Source organism: Ambystoma mexicanum, chromosome 2q, assembly GCF_040938575.1.
Source record: "Ambystoma mexicanum isolate Mex_15411 chromosome 2q, UKY_AmexF1_1, whole genome shotgun sequence".
Lineage (NCBI taxonomy): Eukaryota > Metazoa > Chordata > Amphibia > Caudata > Ambystomatidae > Ambystoma > Ambystoma mexicanum.
Window position 1 is genome coordinate 1384153774 of NC_090924.1, and position 17679 is coordinate 1384171452.

Genomic DNA, 17679 nt, shown 5'->3' on the forward strand with positions numbered 1-17679 from the left:
AGAAGTTAGTATTTTATTTTTGCAGAACAGAACTTTTCTTGGAGTGTCCCTTTTGAGGAATGCTTCACAGCGTAATGCAGCGTGGTGATCCGACCGGATGTATGTATCCCGTCAGTTAGCACACTGTATTAAGCTGCACAAGTGGTAAATCTAACCCAGAATCCCGGATACGAGCCCCCACTTTGTAAGAGGATTCAATTCAACACTACAGCTAAGTCAACGCCTAGTCTATAATACTGAATGAAAACCCTTATTGATATATCTTTAGGTCCAGTTCATGCGTTCTGGATGACTACCCTTATATAACACCCCTCTCTTGGAATCCCCCTGACCCCACTGAGCCAAGAAGTAGTTCTGTTTTGCAAGTTAAAAGGGTTTATTTGATAATTTACAATATATATTATATCACGCTTTATAATAAATTAATAATTGAATAGCACACTTAATCTGATATGGTAAAGATTGACAACAGAGAATCTGGCACTAGCACACTTCTTTATAATTACTAAGGAGTTGAGATGAAATGGATAAGGTAGCACACTGGTAATTAGGAACAAAAGTATAATGTGGTAGAGGATGCTTTATGTAAGCTCAGGTGGATGCAATATTCAATGAATGCAGTACAGAAAATACTCAATATGATTTCAACCAAACAATGTAATCACTTTTCTCTGGCTATTCACTCCCCCCCTCTTTATGCAATGCAAGGAAATGGAAGGAAAACACACAGTTCTCAGAAATGCAATCAATGTAATCAGTTCAATCCAGCAAGCTTAGACAACAGAAAACAGATAGGAGTTTTGAAATCACAGGCCCAAATTGCTTTGATATGTGCTGGCAATGAATGAGAAATATGCTGGAAACGCTCTTAATTCCCTTTTAGAGGTTCAGGATGAGTGGTATCTAGTTAATATTAGTCCAGGCTCACACTAGCAATGAGGCAGGGATAGTTAGCAGGTTAAACGAATTTCTGGCAAATGGAAAGCAAACAACAGCAGTTTTTACATGTGAAGAAATTGCAAATCGTGGTAAAATTCGCGGATGCGTGTTCCGCGATTGCGGTAAAACTATAAGGGGTAGGAATGCGGTTCTTGGTTCGTAGGAAAGCCACGATTCTAAGCTATCAAATAAAAGTTATTGCAAGTCTCTAGCACAAACGGTTGCGGAGATATGAACGATTGAATAAAGGTCGTTTTTCAGATTCGAAATTTTAAAGTTCAAAAAGACACGTGCAGCTTTTGCAGCTAAAATGACAGGTGACAGTTAGGAGGCAGTTCTACTTAGGTTAAATAGATTGAATTATATGATTTTAACTAGGAGATTGGTTCTGCACAGTTTTCTAGGTACTCACACTATATTCTTGGGTGAAATGGGCCTCGCCATGGATCTGGTCAGGGTTTTAGACTGGGCTCTGGTCACTCTCTGGGCACAGCACTGCTTTCTCCCTCTGGTCTGGTCTCTTAGTTCTGGATAGATTGAAGTCTCTAGTTTGGCTTTCTGGAGGTTGATGGAGGTAAGTATGGATTTTTCCGGCAAAGCGTCCCGCTGCAAATGGATTTGGAAAGTCCCTATCTGTCCTGTCTGTCTGCTTTTATGTGTTTAGAATGTGGGTGTGTTCTAGCATCACTGACCCTACCTCTCTCTCAGCTTCTAATTGGTCAAACTTCCATTCCTCCGCTTGATTGGCAAACTGAACTGTGAGTCAGATTGATGTCATTTTACAGCCTGCAGAAAGTCCACTCCTCCTGTCAACTTACACACAAATCTAGATTTGAAACAAATACATATTTGCAGAGGTACATATTGTTTTAAAATCATATGCACCCATCATGCATCACAGGAGGTATCCCCTGTTCAAACTCTGCTCTTCCTGGGAGCTTGCATTCAGAACTGGCACATATTTCACTTTTTAACTGCTTTTTCAATTTCCGACATGGACCCAACTTTACATACATGTGTGCAGGGGGTAGGGACATTAACTGATGAAGTTTCAGATTTTTAACATGCACACATTTAGAGTAATATCCACTTTTCCGCTAAAACCCCCCTGAACATACCACCGGTTCCTACCACGTCTTAAACTGTGGGCGGAAAAATCACAAGAATTATGGTATCATTTATAAAATTTTCACATGTCCGCTCTATGAATTATCCCCCTTTTTATAAAACCATATCCTTGCTGCAGGGGTGTGTCTTTTCAGGTCACATGGTACAGAAACCAGTCTTTCCAGTTTCTGCCAAGCCAGCTTGCTTCTCACAGGCAGTGCTCCTCCCAGCTCCTGCCAAGAGGAAGCTACAATTTACGACTGCGGTAATAAAAACCTTTGCCTGAGTGAAGAGGGCTTTGTTCACTCTCTTGCAGAGCACAGATAATTCAATTATCAGATAGATGGCATATCCTTAGCCTGGGCAGCAAAAGGAAGGTTGGCCTGGGAACACAGTGGTGACTCAAGTTTCACTCCTGATGGGTAGTTGCTAGGCAAAATCAAGTTCCTTAAGCCAGACCTTCAGCTAACTTTTTGTTGCTTTTAAAATAACTTGTAACTTTACACATGCAGCTAGAATGCTGATTCTAAGTGCAAAACTATGACATTTCAACAGTTACAAAGGCATGTGACACCAAACATAGGTCACTCATTTAATTTAACATTTTCGATTTTGGTGGTTTTAAATCCAGTTGTAGTTAGGCTTAAGCTGCTGACTCCATAGCATTTTTGTTATAAGCATTGTTTTTGGGCTCTTCATTTCCCAGATTTTGTAGGCACACAAAACTCCATTCTGCCAAATGTCTGCTGGTGTTCAGTGAATATTTTGCACATGTTGCAAGGTTTGAAATAGGCATTTTGCTTGCCTTCAGAAAAACACACAGAGTGGTTTTAAAACGCCGGCTTTTGGATAGTGGTGAGTACTGGTACTGCACTCATTTTTGGGATTTAAGAAATGAATTCCCCACACTTCTAGGTTGCATTTGGCAATCAGCATTGCCATTCCCAATGGTTTCAGACTACTGTGCGGGTAGTCCAATGGTGGTTTTAAAGCGCTTTGAAGCTAACCGGCGCTACTGTTTTTCCTTTGGCAACCCATTTCCCTCATGGCAACCCGGCCTTTCATTCTCGCACTGGTGGGTGGCAAGTGAGGCAACCATTTTGGTGGGCGCACAAACTGCGCAGCTTTCCTGGATTTCGGCGCACATGTGGGTTTTCCGCCATCTTGAATTTCCTAAGCCCACAGCACCAAATGTTGTAGCAGGATAGCTTAAACGTGGGTCAGGACACCCAACATCTATGCTATAAAGCTAGCATTTACAAGGGGGGGGGGGCGCCCTTAGTCATATTAGGAAGCATAGAGTACGTAGAATTGTATCCCAGTTCTTGTATAACATGTTTCCTCTGAGCCGAGATATTTATTTTTCGATATCATCTATCTCGTTATTTGTAGGTCCAGGGATTGGCTAATTGTCTCTTGGTGCTGTGCCCTGTTTTTGCATGAACCGCATGCATGGTATTGCTGCTTTCTTTCATTTCTCTGAATAGGGTTGCAAGCCAGTGTTTCTTCTCTCAGTGCGCCCCCGGCTCTGCTTCTGCTGTATCCTGGTTGATGGAAACTATTTTGGACCAAACTGGATGACGCAGATGAACATTTTGCAGCCTCCACCCTTTGGCTAATTTAAGTTCTTTTTTGGTTTTACCCCAGGCAGTGACACAGAAGAAGCATGCAGCAGTGGGGCCTCATTAACTCTGAGATGCCACATTTTCTGCTGAGCGGGTTCTCTAATTCTCTTACATTCTCTAGTGAAGCGCCTGTTTTTAGCTCCACATGTCCTAGTATGCTAATGAGACACTGATCATTTCCCTACTGCCACTGCTAACGCTGACGTTGATAATGTAGATAGGGAGGGGGTGGGGGTAATTACATTGTCAAGGACAGTGCTGTCAAATATTGCTCCAATTTCTATGTTTCAGGAAGGAGATGAAGACCCTCCTCTTCAAGGATTGGCTCCTTCCTATCACCTAGGTCCGCACACCCACCACTCCCCTGCTAACCTGAGAATGGGTGATCTGTTCTCCTGTTCCCGCCCCAGTTTGCTTGTAAACCCCTTGCTGCCAAATTGCACACCCACCCCCTACACCCATCGTAAGATCTCCACTCCCTGGTATCTCTGCCGTCCTCACTCTGTCCTTCCCCATGACTTGTAAACTGCTTAGTTCCACCCCGAAGCTTGGTCTATGGTCAATAAATATATTATTATTATTATCATTATTATTATTATTATCATTATTATTATTATTATTATTATTATTATTATTATTATTATTATTACTAGTAATAGCAATAATAATATTGATAATAATAGTAATATTAATTAGAATAATAATGGTAATACTGTAACTGAGCCTGACATGTATCCAGAAAGGCAGGATTGTGTCTGCTATAGTCAGTCAAAAGTCTCCCTTCCTGAATTCATGTTGAAAGGTGTCCTCAATGCCCTTCATGTGCACTACAGTTTCCTTTGAAGACCTGTTAACATTCTTCCCTTCCTCATTGTCCTCCAAAACACCCCTTTCTCGCCTCTGAAATGCTCTTCCTTTTCCTCAGAAACATAATGTATGTTTTGGATTATGATGAGTTCCAATTCAACATGTCCCTTTTGCCTATCAATAAATGGGTCATTGTTCTCGGAAGGTGGCTTTCTTTCTCCTCCAAACTGCTCAAACGTAATGTCAATAGTCTTGTTTCCTTCTCTACAGGAAATATTTCTTCCCCGTAAAAATATCCTTCGACGGGGTGCAAAATGTCCATGCTCAGGAATACTATTACTTCCCCTCCAAAAAGTCCAGCCTTCCCTTATGCAGGGCAACTTCTGCTCTATCCAAACACACCTCTTTATTCTCGGCAACATTATTTATTCTCCCTCAAAATGCCATCCCTAGTCCTCCTTAATTGCCTAATTAATTCTGCCCTGACAGGATCTACCACATCATTCCAAAAACATGATCCCTTCTCTTTGAAAATAACTATATTTCTCATTTGAAATGCCCTATTCCCTATAATTCTTGCTGGTTAGATAGCTTATCTTTCAATGTCCCTTTCCTACACCAATACATCTGTTTTATTTTACAAAATGTGATTCATTCACTGAGATGTGCTATCTTGCCATCTACGACATTCTTCTATATTATACAAAATGCCCTTCCTCTGTCTCAAATGTATGACGTATTCTCTCCCAAACATTCCTCCTTACTAAGCAGTTCTGGTATCTCTTGCCTCCAAAGTGCCCTCGCTCTATTCCTTTCTCCACAATCTCATGTTCTTCTCCCCAACATGTCCTCAATGTGTCGCACTAACAGGATTTCTTCTCCATATTTCCTGCCACTCTTCAATGTGTAATATTATTAATAAATAATAATAATAATAATAATAATAATAATGATAATATGTTCTTATATCATGCCTTTTGCCTAACTCCTACATCATCGAATTGCTATAATAACAGGTGGAACTATTACCCAATGTTTTCATCAAGGCCATCTACTGTATCTTTCTTTTTCAAAGTGTCATAGTCTCTTTTCTACACTAACTAAGTGGGCGGAGTTCTGTGCAAATCGCCAGTGAAAGTAATAGAAGTAATTGGGTATGAGAAACTGTGGCTCAATTCCACCCATTTCACCCCAAACGCCATTGCAACTTGTTTGCAAAATAGTCCTGAAATTCTGATCTGTATTCTGCGGAAAGCATTTTCCCTGGTCCTGTTCATGGGTTGTCCACATTACACAAACGTATTGTTGTCATCTTTATAATTACCTGGATGGACCAAGTCCATCAGAGACTTATCACAGCATGGTCACAGAGCAAACCATGGTACCATGCGGTGGGATTTAGGAAAGGACAACTATTCAAAGGGGAATTCTACACTGCAGGGGGATTGTTCTGCACCACGCAGCTGATGATAGCTCAGTGGGTTAGGTGCTCAGCTCCCTGGTCTGTGTTCAACCTACAGTCACAGGTGTCAATCCATGAAGATTTAACTCAGTGCTATATCTTTCCCTAGCTTAAAACTGATGAACTATTACATTTGGTACCAATGACACCTTTTACGGCAGTGATTCAAAGCGGGTGGGATCCTGATTGAAACGGTGTGATGATGATGATAAGGGGATGATGATGGCATTTTGACAACATCCTCACCACTGCAATTACTGGTCCATGTCTCTTGCAGGGCGTAATGTGGATCAGATTCTTTGGGAAAATCCATCTCAGGGCCAGTCTTCTTCATGCCAAGTTTGAAGAACTTGACGAATCCAAGATACAATGGGCACAACACCTCAGCCCCTCATTCTCTTGTGGTTGATAAATCGAGTAGCATGAGTGTGGGATCACGGTAATAGTGTGCTTACCTAATAGAACTATCCAGTATGAAGTTCTACATGAGACAGGGAAAGAGGAGTTGGTATGTTATGTAATGTTACTGGGATTTATACCATACACCATTGCCTTATTCATGGTCTCCATGCACTCTTGTGGATCAGAAAATAAGAGCAGGGCTGTGTCTTGTTAGTGGGAGGAGTGGGAGAGCACAAGACTACATTTGCTGTGTTGTTAGTAGGTGCATTTCAGAAGAACTGGTGCACGTGCAGGTGCTTTTGTCCATATGGGGGACGTGCATGCATATGGTGCAAGGATGCATTGGCCAAAGTGGGCCGGGGGTGTTACAGATGGCTTGTGTGTGTAGCATGGTTGGGTTTGCATGTGGTGTGTTTGCAGGATTATGAAGAGATTTAGGGCCCGATTCATGGAATTGTTTGCACGGTGCAAAGTGACTTTGCACTGCCGACATAAACCCTGATTCATGGAACTGTGTAAAGTGCATTTTTGTACTGCAGTCAGTGCAAAGCCTGTTTTGCAGTCCAAAGTTACTTTGCACTGACTTTGCACTGCAAAACACACACTTTGCACAGCTCCATGAATCAGGGTTTGTGTCGGCAGTGCAAAGTCACTTTTCAGCAGTGTAAAGTGACTATGCACCGTGCAAGAAATTCCATGAATCGGGCTCTTAGTTTATGCTAGTTGGGGAAAGGGGTCAATACTCATGGAATACGGCTTAATCACAGTTGCAGAGGCAGTTTGTTAACTATCTAGACTCATTGTCATGTAGTCAATGATGTTTGGCCTCTCTTCGACAAAGGACCATGAACATGGCAAGGCTTGGCTAGGGTTTGCGAGTTAACTTCAGATGTTTTTATTGCTTTCCTGAAGGTCAGGTGTTTCTCTTTTGTGAGTATTCCCTTAGGCAGAGAGTTCTAGAGTGTCAATGAGTTGGTGGAAAAAGCTGATCCACTGTATTTCTTTTTCAAATAACTTTTGGATTGAGTAGTAGGTCACAACTAGATCTCACGGTTGTATTTGGTCTGTAGATGGAGACTTTTCCTTGCACAAATTCTGCCCTTTACCCACAAATTGCTCTGTGGACAAGGCCGAGTGTTTTGAAATAGAGCCTTGTCTTGACTGGTAGCCAGAGTAGAGATGTTAATACTGGCATTATGTATCCTCCCAGGCTCAATCTTAGAAGGAGTCTTGCTGCAGTGAACTGAATCCGTTGTGAATTGTTGATGAAGAAGTAGGAAATACCAAGATAGATGCTGTTGGAATAGTCGATTCTTGATATGACAATTGAGATGATGGCGAGTGTCCTGTGTGGAAAAGGTCAAATGCCTGGTCCGCCTGATAGAACCTACTACTACTCATTCACTTGAGGTTTCTGTGTTAGCTCACTGTCCATCAGATTGCTAATATATTTTAGCACTTTAGACCGTTCCAGTCTGGTTCCCATTTCCAGGCGGCAGCTGGATAGAGGTCTTGTTGGGCATAATCATGATTTCAGTTTTATCGTGCTGGCTGGAGCTTAAGGTCTTTCTTGTTTTTCCTTGTGTTGATTTGTGAGAGGCAATTGGCGAGGGTTTGGTTTATGTCCTTGCTGGTGGTGATTTTCATATGATTTGAGTATCATCTGTGAATGTATAGCATGCACGTCTGTTTTTCTTGAGGACTTTAATGCGAAGGGCATGTAAATGTTGAAGAGTAGTGGTGAGAGGGTTGAGCCTTGCTTGTGGAGCACTGCATGTGTGAGGTTGAGCGGAAAGGATGTTGCCATGTGATTTCTGTTCTTTCCATCATGAAGGATTTCATCCATTGTAGTGTCATGTTGCTAAGCCCGGCTTCTTCTGTCCTTTTGACGCGGGTCTCCTGGTTGACTATGTCAAAAGCCGCTAAAAGGTCTCATAGCATCAGGGTGGTGGTGGTGATGTTGAAGTCTGAATTACTTTTTAGATTTTGGATGTTGGGGAGCACTGGAAGTACTACTTCAACACTAGGAACTCACTAATATACTTTTATTTTAAAACACTATCTATAATGTGCTGGGTGTGTGTGTGTTTTATATGTGTATTTTTCTTATCAATGCTTGTGTGTTTAAAGTTTCCTCTCACACAGTGTGTCTCCTTGTGTGTTAGCTTATAACAATTATACAGTGCTATTCTCATTTGTTGTTACCTATGGTTGTCCCCACTTATTTAAAAAACATGTGTTTTTAAATAATGTTTAACGTATTGCTGTCATGTGATGTCAAGCATGTTTTCTTTGTTGTAGCTTTTTCAGAAAGATACATCTGTGTGTTCCTCAAAAGATGTGTCCTGCACAGCTTAATCAACACTTGTCAGTTGTGGCCACCTCTCAGATACATACCAGTTCTGCATCATGACAGGCGGATGGGTGGTGTTAATTTGAGAACTTAAACCCAATATCTATTGTAGGAAGAATAGAACAAGAGCCACTGACGAAGTAAATAAAATCCAACATTCTAGCCGCAATAAAGGGGCATGTTTAATTTCCTAGTAGGCATTCCGTTGAGAAAGAGACATAGGGGGTAATTTCGACCTGGACGCAAAGGGATAGCGGGCACCGGTAATGACACCGGTGCAGGTAATCCCTTTGCGCCCTATTCCGAGGTCCCTTTGCGGGTCCCTCCCTTAACGCCTGGTTTTACCAGGCGTATGGACAGGACCCGCAGAGGGATACAGGGGTCAATAACAGTACCGCTTATTGCCGCCTTCCCCCTTCCTATTGAGCCCTATGGGGCTCAAATGGGAATGGGGAATGGCTCTGGTGAATGGGGAATTACCTGTCCCGCCGACCTCGGACTGGACCGGTAATTACTCCCTTCACCAGACCGGAGTCAGACCGATTTTGGAGGCATATTAGCGCCATGGCTACCTCCAAACTCGGAATGAGGGCCATACTCTCGATATGGCCCATTGCATCTATCAGGCTGGACTAAACATGGACTGCCTTAATGAACAGCACAACAGAATCATGTTATACTTAGAACAGGGATAGTTTAATATTGCCAGCACCTTGGTAGCCATACAGGTTGCCATATAGTGCTTTATAAATAAAAAAGAGAAACATCAGTACCTTAAATCGGATACAAATTTGAAACAGCGGGGTGAGCACGGGGGCAGGTAAGGAGACAGATCCAAATAGTGTGTGGTGTGGCATAAGGGAGTGGCCGGTGACTTAGGCATAGGCTACCTTGCCCAAACAATCAATAGATATTGAGGCCTTGCCACCCAACTTGGTCTCAGGGAGTCTTGTTTGAACCCAGTCTGCATCCTGTAAACACTCCCTCTGTTTTATTTTCAAAAAAAATCTTCTGTCTGTAAATAAACCACTTTGTGACCTGGGATCTCAGCAATTCAAACTCCTTAATTACCTTCATTCTGCGAATGAATGACCCAGACTGAGGGTGCTTAAAGTCCACTGTTGTCCGTCACTTCCTTTATGATCTTTAGATATTACCCCCTGCAAGGAAGAGCTAATAATATACATGTGTTCCCTAGCGAAGCACCAGTCCCCTCAAACTAAAGGCTGTGTTAATTTTAATTTGCTTTTGCTGGCCAAACACAGACATGAAGGTATTAACCTATCCGTGACTCTTCAGCCTGCCCTGCAATCACCCAGGAGAGCACCTCCGGGAATGGAGAGTAGAGCAACCTAGCCTGCAATCCGTCTAAGCACATCATGAGCACTGGCCTTTCTGCTTATTGTGTTCATGACAATACCCTACCAGTAAAGTGGCGGCACACTATTATGTGTCATATGTACACATTTGCATAGAGTTATTCCTTAAGGAGTCAGATTCTAGCTGTGCTGCTTCAGTAGGCAAACATCATCTCCACCACATGCTCACAGCACACACATCACACTGGTTGCCACATGGACTGCAGGAGGGAGCCACTGCAGCCATTGGAGCCCTGGCCCACTTAAAGCCTTGCAAAACATGCTACAAAAATGTATCCTCCTAGGAAAACTAACCTTCAGTCATGACAATGCACAGAGCAGCACCATGTTGAAATGGTGAAACCAGTTTGGGAGCAGGAGTTTCCATAAACTAAAACACTTGGCAAGCCATCTGAACAATTCTGACTTTACAGAGATGGTATTCCCCAGGATAAATAGTACCATATCCTTCAGGTGAAGGGTTTTTAAAAACAATGTTGATGTCCCTCCTCAGAAATAAAGGCTGATGAAATTGCTATATTTCTTTTTTTATTTGTATTTATGCATTTAGTTTATATTCAATGAAGAACAAACTTTTGCATATGTAACAAAGCAGAAAAAAAACTTTAAACATAAAAACAATTTGAAAAATAAAAATAAAAATCGTTTTTTCCTTCACCCTTAAAATCAAACAAAGAAATATCTTAAAATTCATAATTCATTAACCCATTTATACATGCTATACCTTTTACCATGACATATGATCAGTATTGTCAAATTAATCGTCTATGCAGTCACCATGTTGCATATAAAGTAGGCCGCAGCGTTACATACTACTGATTCCGCACCTATTAGGTCTGATCAAAATTGATCACTGCTTATGGAATCTATAGAAACCCAATACCAACATATCCTTTAACATATAGGGGTTTCAGAGCAGTTCATGAAGTTAATAAATGTCTGTTTGTTTCAACCTCTATGGAGCAGTGCCTGCAAGTAACATTTGGACTTTTTGTACTCCTCTATTCCACTTATTCGTATTTTTTAGAGCCCAGAATATTAAATCTTAGTTGTAAAGTAAACCTCCTAAGTGCAGGGTTGGACCATTTTATTAAATAGCTTTTAGGTTTACCCAGCTGAAAACTTTGGTGTGAATACTCTCTATATCTGGGGAGCTTACTCAAGCAATCAATATCCAATATTCTGTCCCTTTCACCTGGTTTCTTTTTGATGACTAACACATTATCCGGGTGTTCACATATAGTGTTCAAATCAATGCTCAAAGTGCTCAAGTGTTGGTATATTTCAATACTGTGGATTGTCCCAACCATTTCCTTAATATTAAATGGAAGGCTTATTCCACTGAGCAGTCCGTAATGGAGCCGAGGAGGGTGGGTGGGTACCAGCTATTGAAAGATGGTCTGTTTTAATGAGTTGAGAAATGAGCCTGATGTACCCGGTTCATTTTGTTCTCCTTTGTAGAGCCAGGCCGCGGCCCACTACAAAGGGACGAAGCATGCCAAGAAGCTCAAAGCGCAGGAGGCCGTGAAAAGCAAGCAGCGGCTGTGCGCCGCCACCAAGGACAGCACCAAGACCACGCTCTCCTGCATCACTGCCAGCGCCATCAACACCAACTCAGTGAAAACAGGTCAAGCCGCCATCTTTCTTCTTCTTGTCGCGCTTGTTTGCTTGTTGTCCTCCTCCGACTCCTCCCTTCCCGCCCAGTGCTTGACCCTTCTCCTCCCCCAGCTTTGCCTTAATACCTTTACCATATTTTTCATGCCGGTTCCATCTTGCTCTATTGATCGCTTCCCCGTGGCTGTGTTCGATGCGCTCAGAAGGGAAAGATAATCACGTGCCATATGAACCATTGCTCTCCACAAACGAGAGGCCACTCGGCATGTCTGCAAGATGGATGGCAGGCCTGAGTAATGTGGAGATGTGCTGCCTGGAGTTTGTTGTCCTGCGGCTCAGGAAATACGCATGCCGGTCCACCGGGTCTTTGTGCATGCAGTTTCTTGTGTATTGGCGTGTGCCTGTGGCTCTTGTGCTGTCAATTTCGGTGATAGGGACTTGGAATCTATGAAAGAAAATGTGCGTAAGGTAGTTACTTTGTCCAATGTTATTTTAAATTCTGTTTGGTCGAATCTTGTGGGTTGTATGGCATTATCTTTGCCCCAATGCTCTAACCAGAAGGTTGTCCAGACTACACTGTACTGATGATCCTTATTAAGGGTGTAACCAGGTATGTAGTTGTCTGGCATCCTTGAGAAATGCCTGTCTCGGATTGGTAAAGATACGCATAAATTATCACTGCCCTGTAAAACAAAGCCAATTTCCTGGAGCAAAGGACTTCCATTTGGACTAATTTGCATATCCCAAAATGCCTTGCTGATGTGGCTATAAACTGGAGGTGAATTTCTTTAGTGGTTACTGGGTGGCAGGCACTGCGTCATGTGACTTGGCTCAAATGGATCTACGCGTGTGTGTGTGTTTGGTGGCCATATGCGATTGGAAGGGTGAGGGTGAGGGTGGGGAGCGGGTGGAGGGAGCTATTGGGGCAACCCCTATAAAAAAAAAGAATAGTTTGGATGACTAAAAACAGTGCTCAAAGTAAGTGTGGTTGAAGTAAAAACCTACAACCTACTATACATATATATAAGAAAGTCCATTTGGTATATAGTTGCCCTGGCAGCCTTGCAAACGTCCGTCTTGGGGTGATTAAGTTATGTATAAAATAGCACTGCCCTCTTAGACAAACACAATTTCCTTGAGAAAAAGGTTTGCATTTGAACTAATTTGCATACCCACAGTGCCTTGCTGATGTGGCTCAGAACTGGAGGTGTACTTCCAGCAATGCTTACTCAGTGGCATTGTGGAATGTGTTGAATGTTTGACTTGGCTCAAAGGAAAATTACATTTTCACATTTCAGGTGGAAGAGTTTTTCTTTTAGCATTTTTTAAACCCACCATAATTTAGCTGATGTTTAATCTGTGTAAAAAAGGAGCAGGGTGAAACAACAGACTGTGAATGGAGTTGAAGGGTGTGTATACAAAAGGGAGTGATGTGAAGATAGGACAAGAAGGACCAGTTACCGGAGGACTTCGACGGCAGCAAGTAAATAACTTGCTCCTGCTATTAGAGCTAAGATAAAAAGGGCCATCTTGTTGGAAGCGCCTGTTAGAATACAGACTAGTCTATAGCAGAGGCATTGCTAGGGGGGTTGAGGGGGCAATAGCCCCGGATCTTTTGGTTAAAGCCCCAGATAGAAGCTCAGGCATTACAACCAGAAAGGCTAGCTAGCACCCAGTCCGGACAGTCCCAAAATTAGCGTAGCCCCGGATCTTTTCCAGACCTAGCACCACCACTGGTCTATAATATCAAATCTGTGCATTTCTAAATAGCCGGGTGCCCAAAATAAGCCTGACACATGCCAATGAACCCCTTGAGAAATCTTCCAATGATTTGTTGGGGTGGCCATTCCTTCCTAAATTCTCATGCATGCATTTCACACACATCTACTGATAATTGAGTGTGTACGTCATTAGGTGAGCAATCCGAAATCATGCGCATTGAAGGTAAGGCAAGCCAGGTTTTGTTGCTGGCCTGAGGGGCTGGAGAAAGAGTTGTGAGTTGTTTAGTGCCGGCCAATGAGAAGTGTCTGAAAGACACGTGTTTTGCGTCGGTTCAGGAGTTCAGGAAGGATGGAGGACAGCACAGGGGCAACGTGTTGGTCATGCATACAAAACCAAGCAGAGCAGCAGAGGCTCAAGTCCCAATCTGTGCTTGAAAAACCAAACTCAGTTATGGTATTCGGCGTGTTATAAAAAAACAATTAAATTATACTAAATAAGAGTCTTTCTTAGTCTGGGTTTCCTTGGAGTCCCTGGGTAGCTTGCATGTATTGACTGCTTGCCACAAAGTAGTAGAGCTAGTTACAACACTTCTTCTGCCATCAGCGAGGAGCAAACAAAAATACCACCAGGAAGGAGGGCTAGATCAATAGACAAAGGGGGTCATTCCGAGTAGGGCGCAAAGGGATGCTGGGCACCGTTAAGGACATCGGTGCCGGTAAACCCTTTGTGCTCTACTACGAGGTCCCTTTGCGGCCCCGTCCTTAACGCCGGCTTTTACCAGGCGTTATGGACAGGATCCGCAAAGGGACTTCAGAGCTAATAACGGTACCGTAATTTACGGTACCGTTATTAGCACCCTCCCCATTCCCATTGAGCCCCATAGGGGCTCAATGGGAATGGGGATTGACATTTTCAATGGGGACTTACCCGTCCCGCAAAGGTCGGACTAGACCGGTAAATCCCCATTGAACGAGGGCGGAAACGGTACCGGTAATAGTGCTAGTCATGGCGGTGATAGCGCCATGAGTAGCACCAACCTCGGAATGAGGGCCAAAGACATCTCTTCCATAATGCTGCAGTTAACGCTGTTGCCGGCGTTCCCTTTACTTTTACAAAGGGGGAACCCCATACCACAGTTTTCTGGCTGCATTTTCCTGGGTGACCTTAGCTGGTGGCAAAGAATGAATCGTCTGATGCCAGTGTTTGGTGGTGACTTCTAAGCACTACTTTGTGTCTATCCGAAGTCAGACATCACCTAGCCCACTAGGAATGAATGTGTGTCTTTTGTTTATTTCCTTGACCAAGTAGGACAACAGCTGAAGAGCACAGCACGCAACTCTAAATTCCAAAGGTGTTCCAGCGCTCATTGATTTCAAAATAGAAGCGGAGAACTTGGACATTGCAGGTCACGCATACCTGGCACGTTTTAAGTGGCCACTTTGATTTTTCATATGCAATAGAAATCCTGGCTGGGGCTGCGTGCTGCGTGCCATTGCTGATGCGAAGCTCGACGCATTTGTGTTAAATGCTATTGATCGTCTTACATGTTTGCCATTTCAAAATGGCAACCTGGAAGAAAAAGCATTTAGAAAGGGCAAAGCTGCTATGTGCCGATAAACGGGGCAATGATCGCATGCCCCAATGGGCTTTGGAGGTCATCTCCTGTTTTTCTTTTTGTCATTGAGCTCCTCCTACTCCACTGGTTAAATTAAAACTTAATTTAAAAAAAAAGCTCAACAGTTGGTTTCGTAATGGTTCTCGTTACTAGAGAATTCCCCTCCTGTTGGGACTTATCCCAGTTGAAGTCTGCTTTGTCGAAGGACTTATCCTAGTCACAACACATATTTAGACATTGCAATTCATGAATCCCTTGCACCTGTGAGCAAGCTTCAATGCACCCACCACTCCACTCGAGAGTTTGCCCGGATCCATGGCTCGGCTCCATTCTTGCCTCTGACGGCACGTTCGCATTGGAGACCACGTGTGAGCTGTCTCTTCGTGTTTGTCAATATTGCTGCTATAGCTCTGTCAGGTCTTTCCCACACACAGTCAGAGATGTTAGCTTCTCGAGGACTGGAAAAAACATGCCAGTCAGCTATTTAGCAGTTTCACTCCGGCTCTGTGGCTGGATGATATGTGCATAATCTGAGAATGTCTGAGTAGGAGGGATCTCATTTGATTAATTTTGTCCTGATGTTGCACCCGGGTGCCATCCTGCTCCTGGATAATTTAACTTTGGCCTTTCAAATCATTTCAGTAGTTTTGTTTATGATATTGTTGTGACTTTTGTTTTTTCATTTGATTTAGTTGCACACAACTTTTCAAATTAGTATACAAAATACATGTAATAGCACTTCATATATTACATAACAGAATAGATACAAGCCAAAATAGAACACAAAAATAAACCTTCTTAGTTAGGGTACAGATTCGGTAACACCCTTTTATTTTTTTTATTTTTATTTAGTTAGGACCATACAGTAATTAGATACTTACCTTGGTGACCGTAAGTCATATGCACCCAACAGGAGACCAGACCAGGCAGGCTACAGCAGAGGCGTATTAAATACAACACATATATCATCTGTGCTAGTCTGTTCTCTACCATTTTTCATAACACATGTTCTTATTTACATTTCCTTTACACTTGGTAATATTATTCGCAAAAATTGAACTAAAGCAATCTGAACCCTCACATGCATATTTGCAAACAACATTTGCCATATTTGATCACTCTCCAGATCTGTGTGGATCGAGAACAAGTTATTAAGGGGGTAATTCATAGAATCCAGCGCACAAGTGGCGCACGCGGCTGGCGCACAGTGTGCGCGTGCGAATCCCTGCGCCACCCGCATGCGCTAAAATCCCATTCCGCGCACAGCGTATTCATGGATTCCAGCCACCAAAACCAGCCGTGGCGCACAGTGGCGCAGCAACCCTGCAGCAGCGCCAGTTACGCCCCCAAGAACGCCTCTCGCTCAGGGAAAAGCCATCAATATACCCAATCCAGCGCAAAGGGCTGCGCTAACCCTGTACCAGCACAGCAAGCGGGCTACGTGTATCACTGGGGTGCGCGGGAAGTACCTCACGCGATTCCATCAGGGTACGTGTATTTCGGGGTGCGCGTGAAGTTCCACACGCGATATCAGCAGGGTACGTGTATTTCAGGGTGCATGGGAAGTTACACACGCGATTTCCGCAGGGTATGTGTATTTCAGGGGTGCGCGTGAAGTTCCACACGCGATATCAGCAGGGTACGTGTATTTCAGGGTGCAGGGGAAGTTAAACACGCGATTCCATCAGGGTACGTGTATCTCAGGGGTGCGCGGGAATTTCCACACGCGATTGGGCCCGTGCGAGCAGGGTACGCGTATCTCAGGGGTGCGCGGGAAGTTCCACACGCGATTCCATCAGGGTACGTGTATTACAGGGTGCAGGGGAAGTCTCACACGCGAAATCAGCAGGGTACGTGTATACCAGGGGTGCGCGGGAAGTTCCACACGCGATTCCATCAGGGTACGTGTATTTCGGGGTGCGCGTGAAGTTCCACACGCGATATCAGCAGGGTACGTGTATTTCAGGGTGCAGGGTAAGTCTCACACGCGATTACAGCAGGATACGTGTATTCCAGGGGTGCGTGGGAAGTTCCACACGCGATATCAGCAGGGTACGTGTATTTCAGGGTGCAGTGGAAGTTACACACGTGATTACAGCAGGGTACGTGTATTCCAGGGGTGCGCGGGAAGTTCCACACTCGATTCCATCGGGGTACGTGTATTTTAGGGGTGCGCGGGAATTTCCACACGCGATTGGGCCCGTGAGAGCAGGGTACGCGTATCTCAGGGGTGCGCGGGAAGTTCCACACGCGATTCCATCAGGGTACGTGTATTACAGGGTGCGGGGGGAGTCTCACACGCAAAATCAGCAGGGTACGTGTATACCAGGGGTGTGCGGGAAGTTCCACAAGCGATTCCATCAGGGTACGTGTATTTCGGGGTGCGCGTGAAGTTCCACACGCGATATCAGCAGGGTACGTGTATTTCAGGGGTGCGCGGGAATTTCCACATGCGATTGGGCCCGTGCGAGCAGGGTACGCGAATCTCAGGGGTGCGCGGGAAGTTCCACACGCGATTCCATCAGGGTATGTGTATTTCGGCGTGCGCGTGAAGTTCCACACGCGATATCAGCAGGGTACGTGTATTTCAGGGTGCAGGGGAAGTCTCACACGCGATTACAGCAGGGTACGTGTATTCCAGGGGTGCGTGGGAA

The 17679-nt window shown here is 43.9% G+C and overlaps 1 protein-coding gene across 3 annotated transcripts in view; it reads left to right on the forward strand.

The window, feature by feature from the left end:
• The window catches only part of ZNF385D (zinc finger protein 385D), a 694135-nt gene that overhangs the window by 486060 nt on the left and 190396 nt on the right, over window positions 1-17679 (forward strand). For all 3 annotated transcript variants that reach the window (XM_069648866.1, XM_069648865.1, XM_069648868.1), the window contains one exon: window positions 11536-11701. In XM_069648866.1, coding sequence (XP_069504967.1) covers window positions 11536-11701 — 166 coding nt within the window. The remainder of the gene's footprint in view (window positions 1-11535; window positions 11702-17679) is intronic.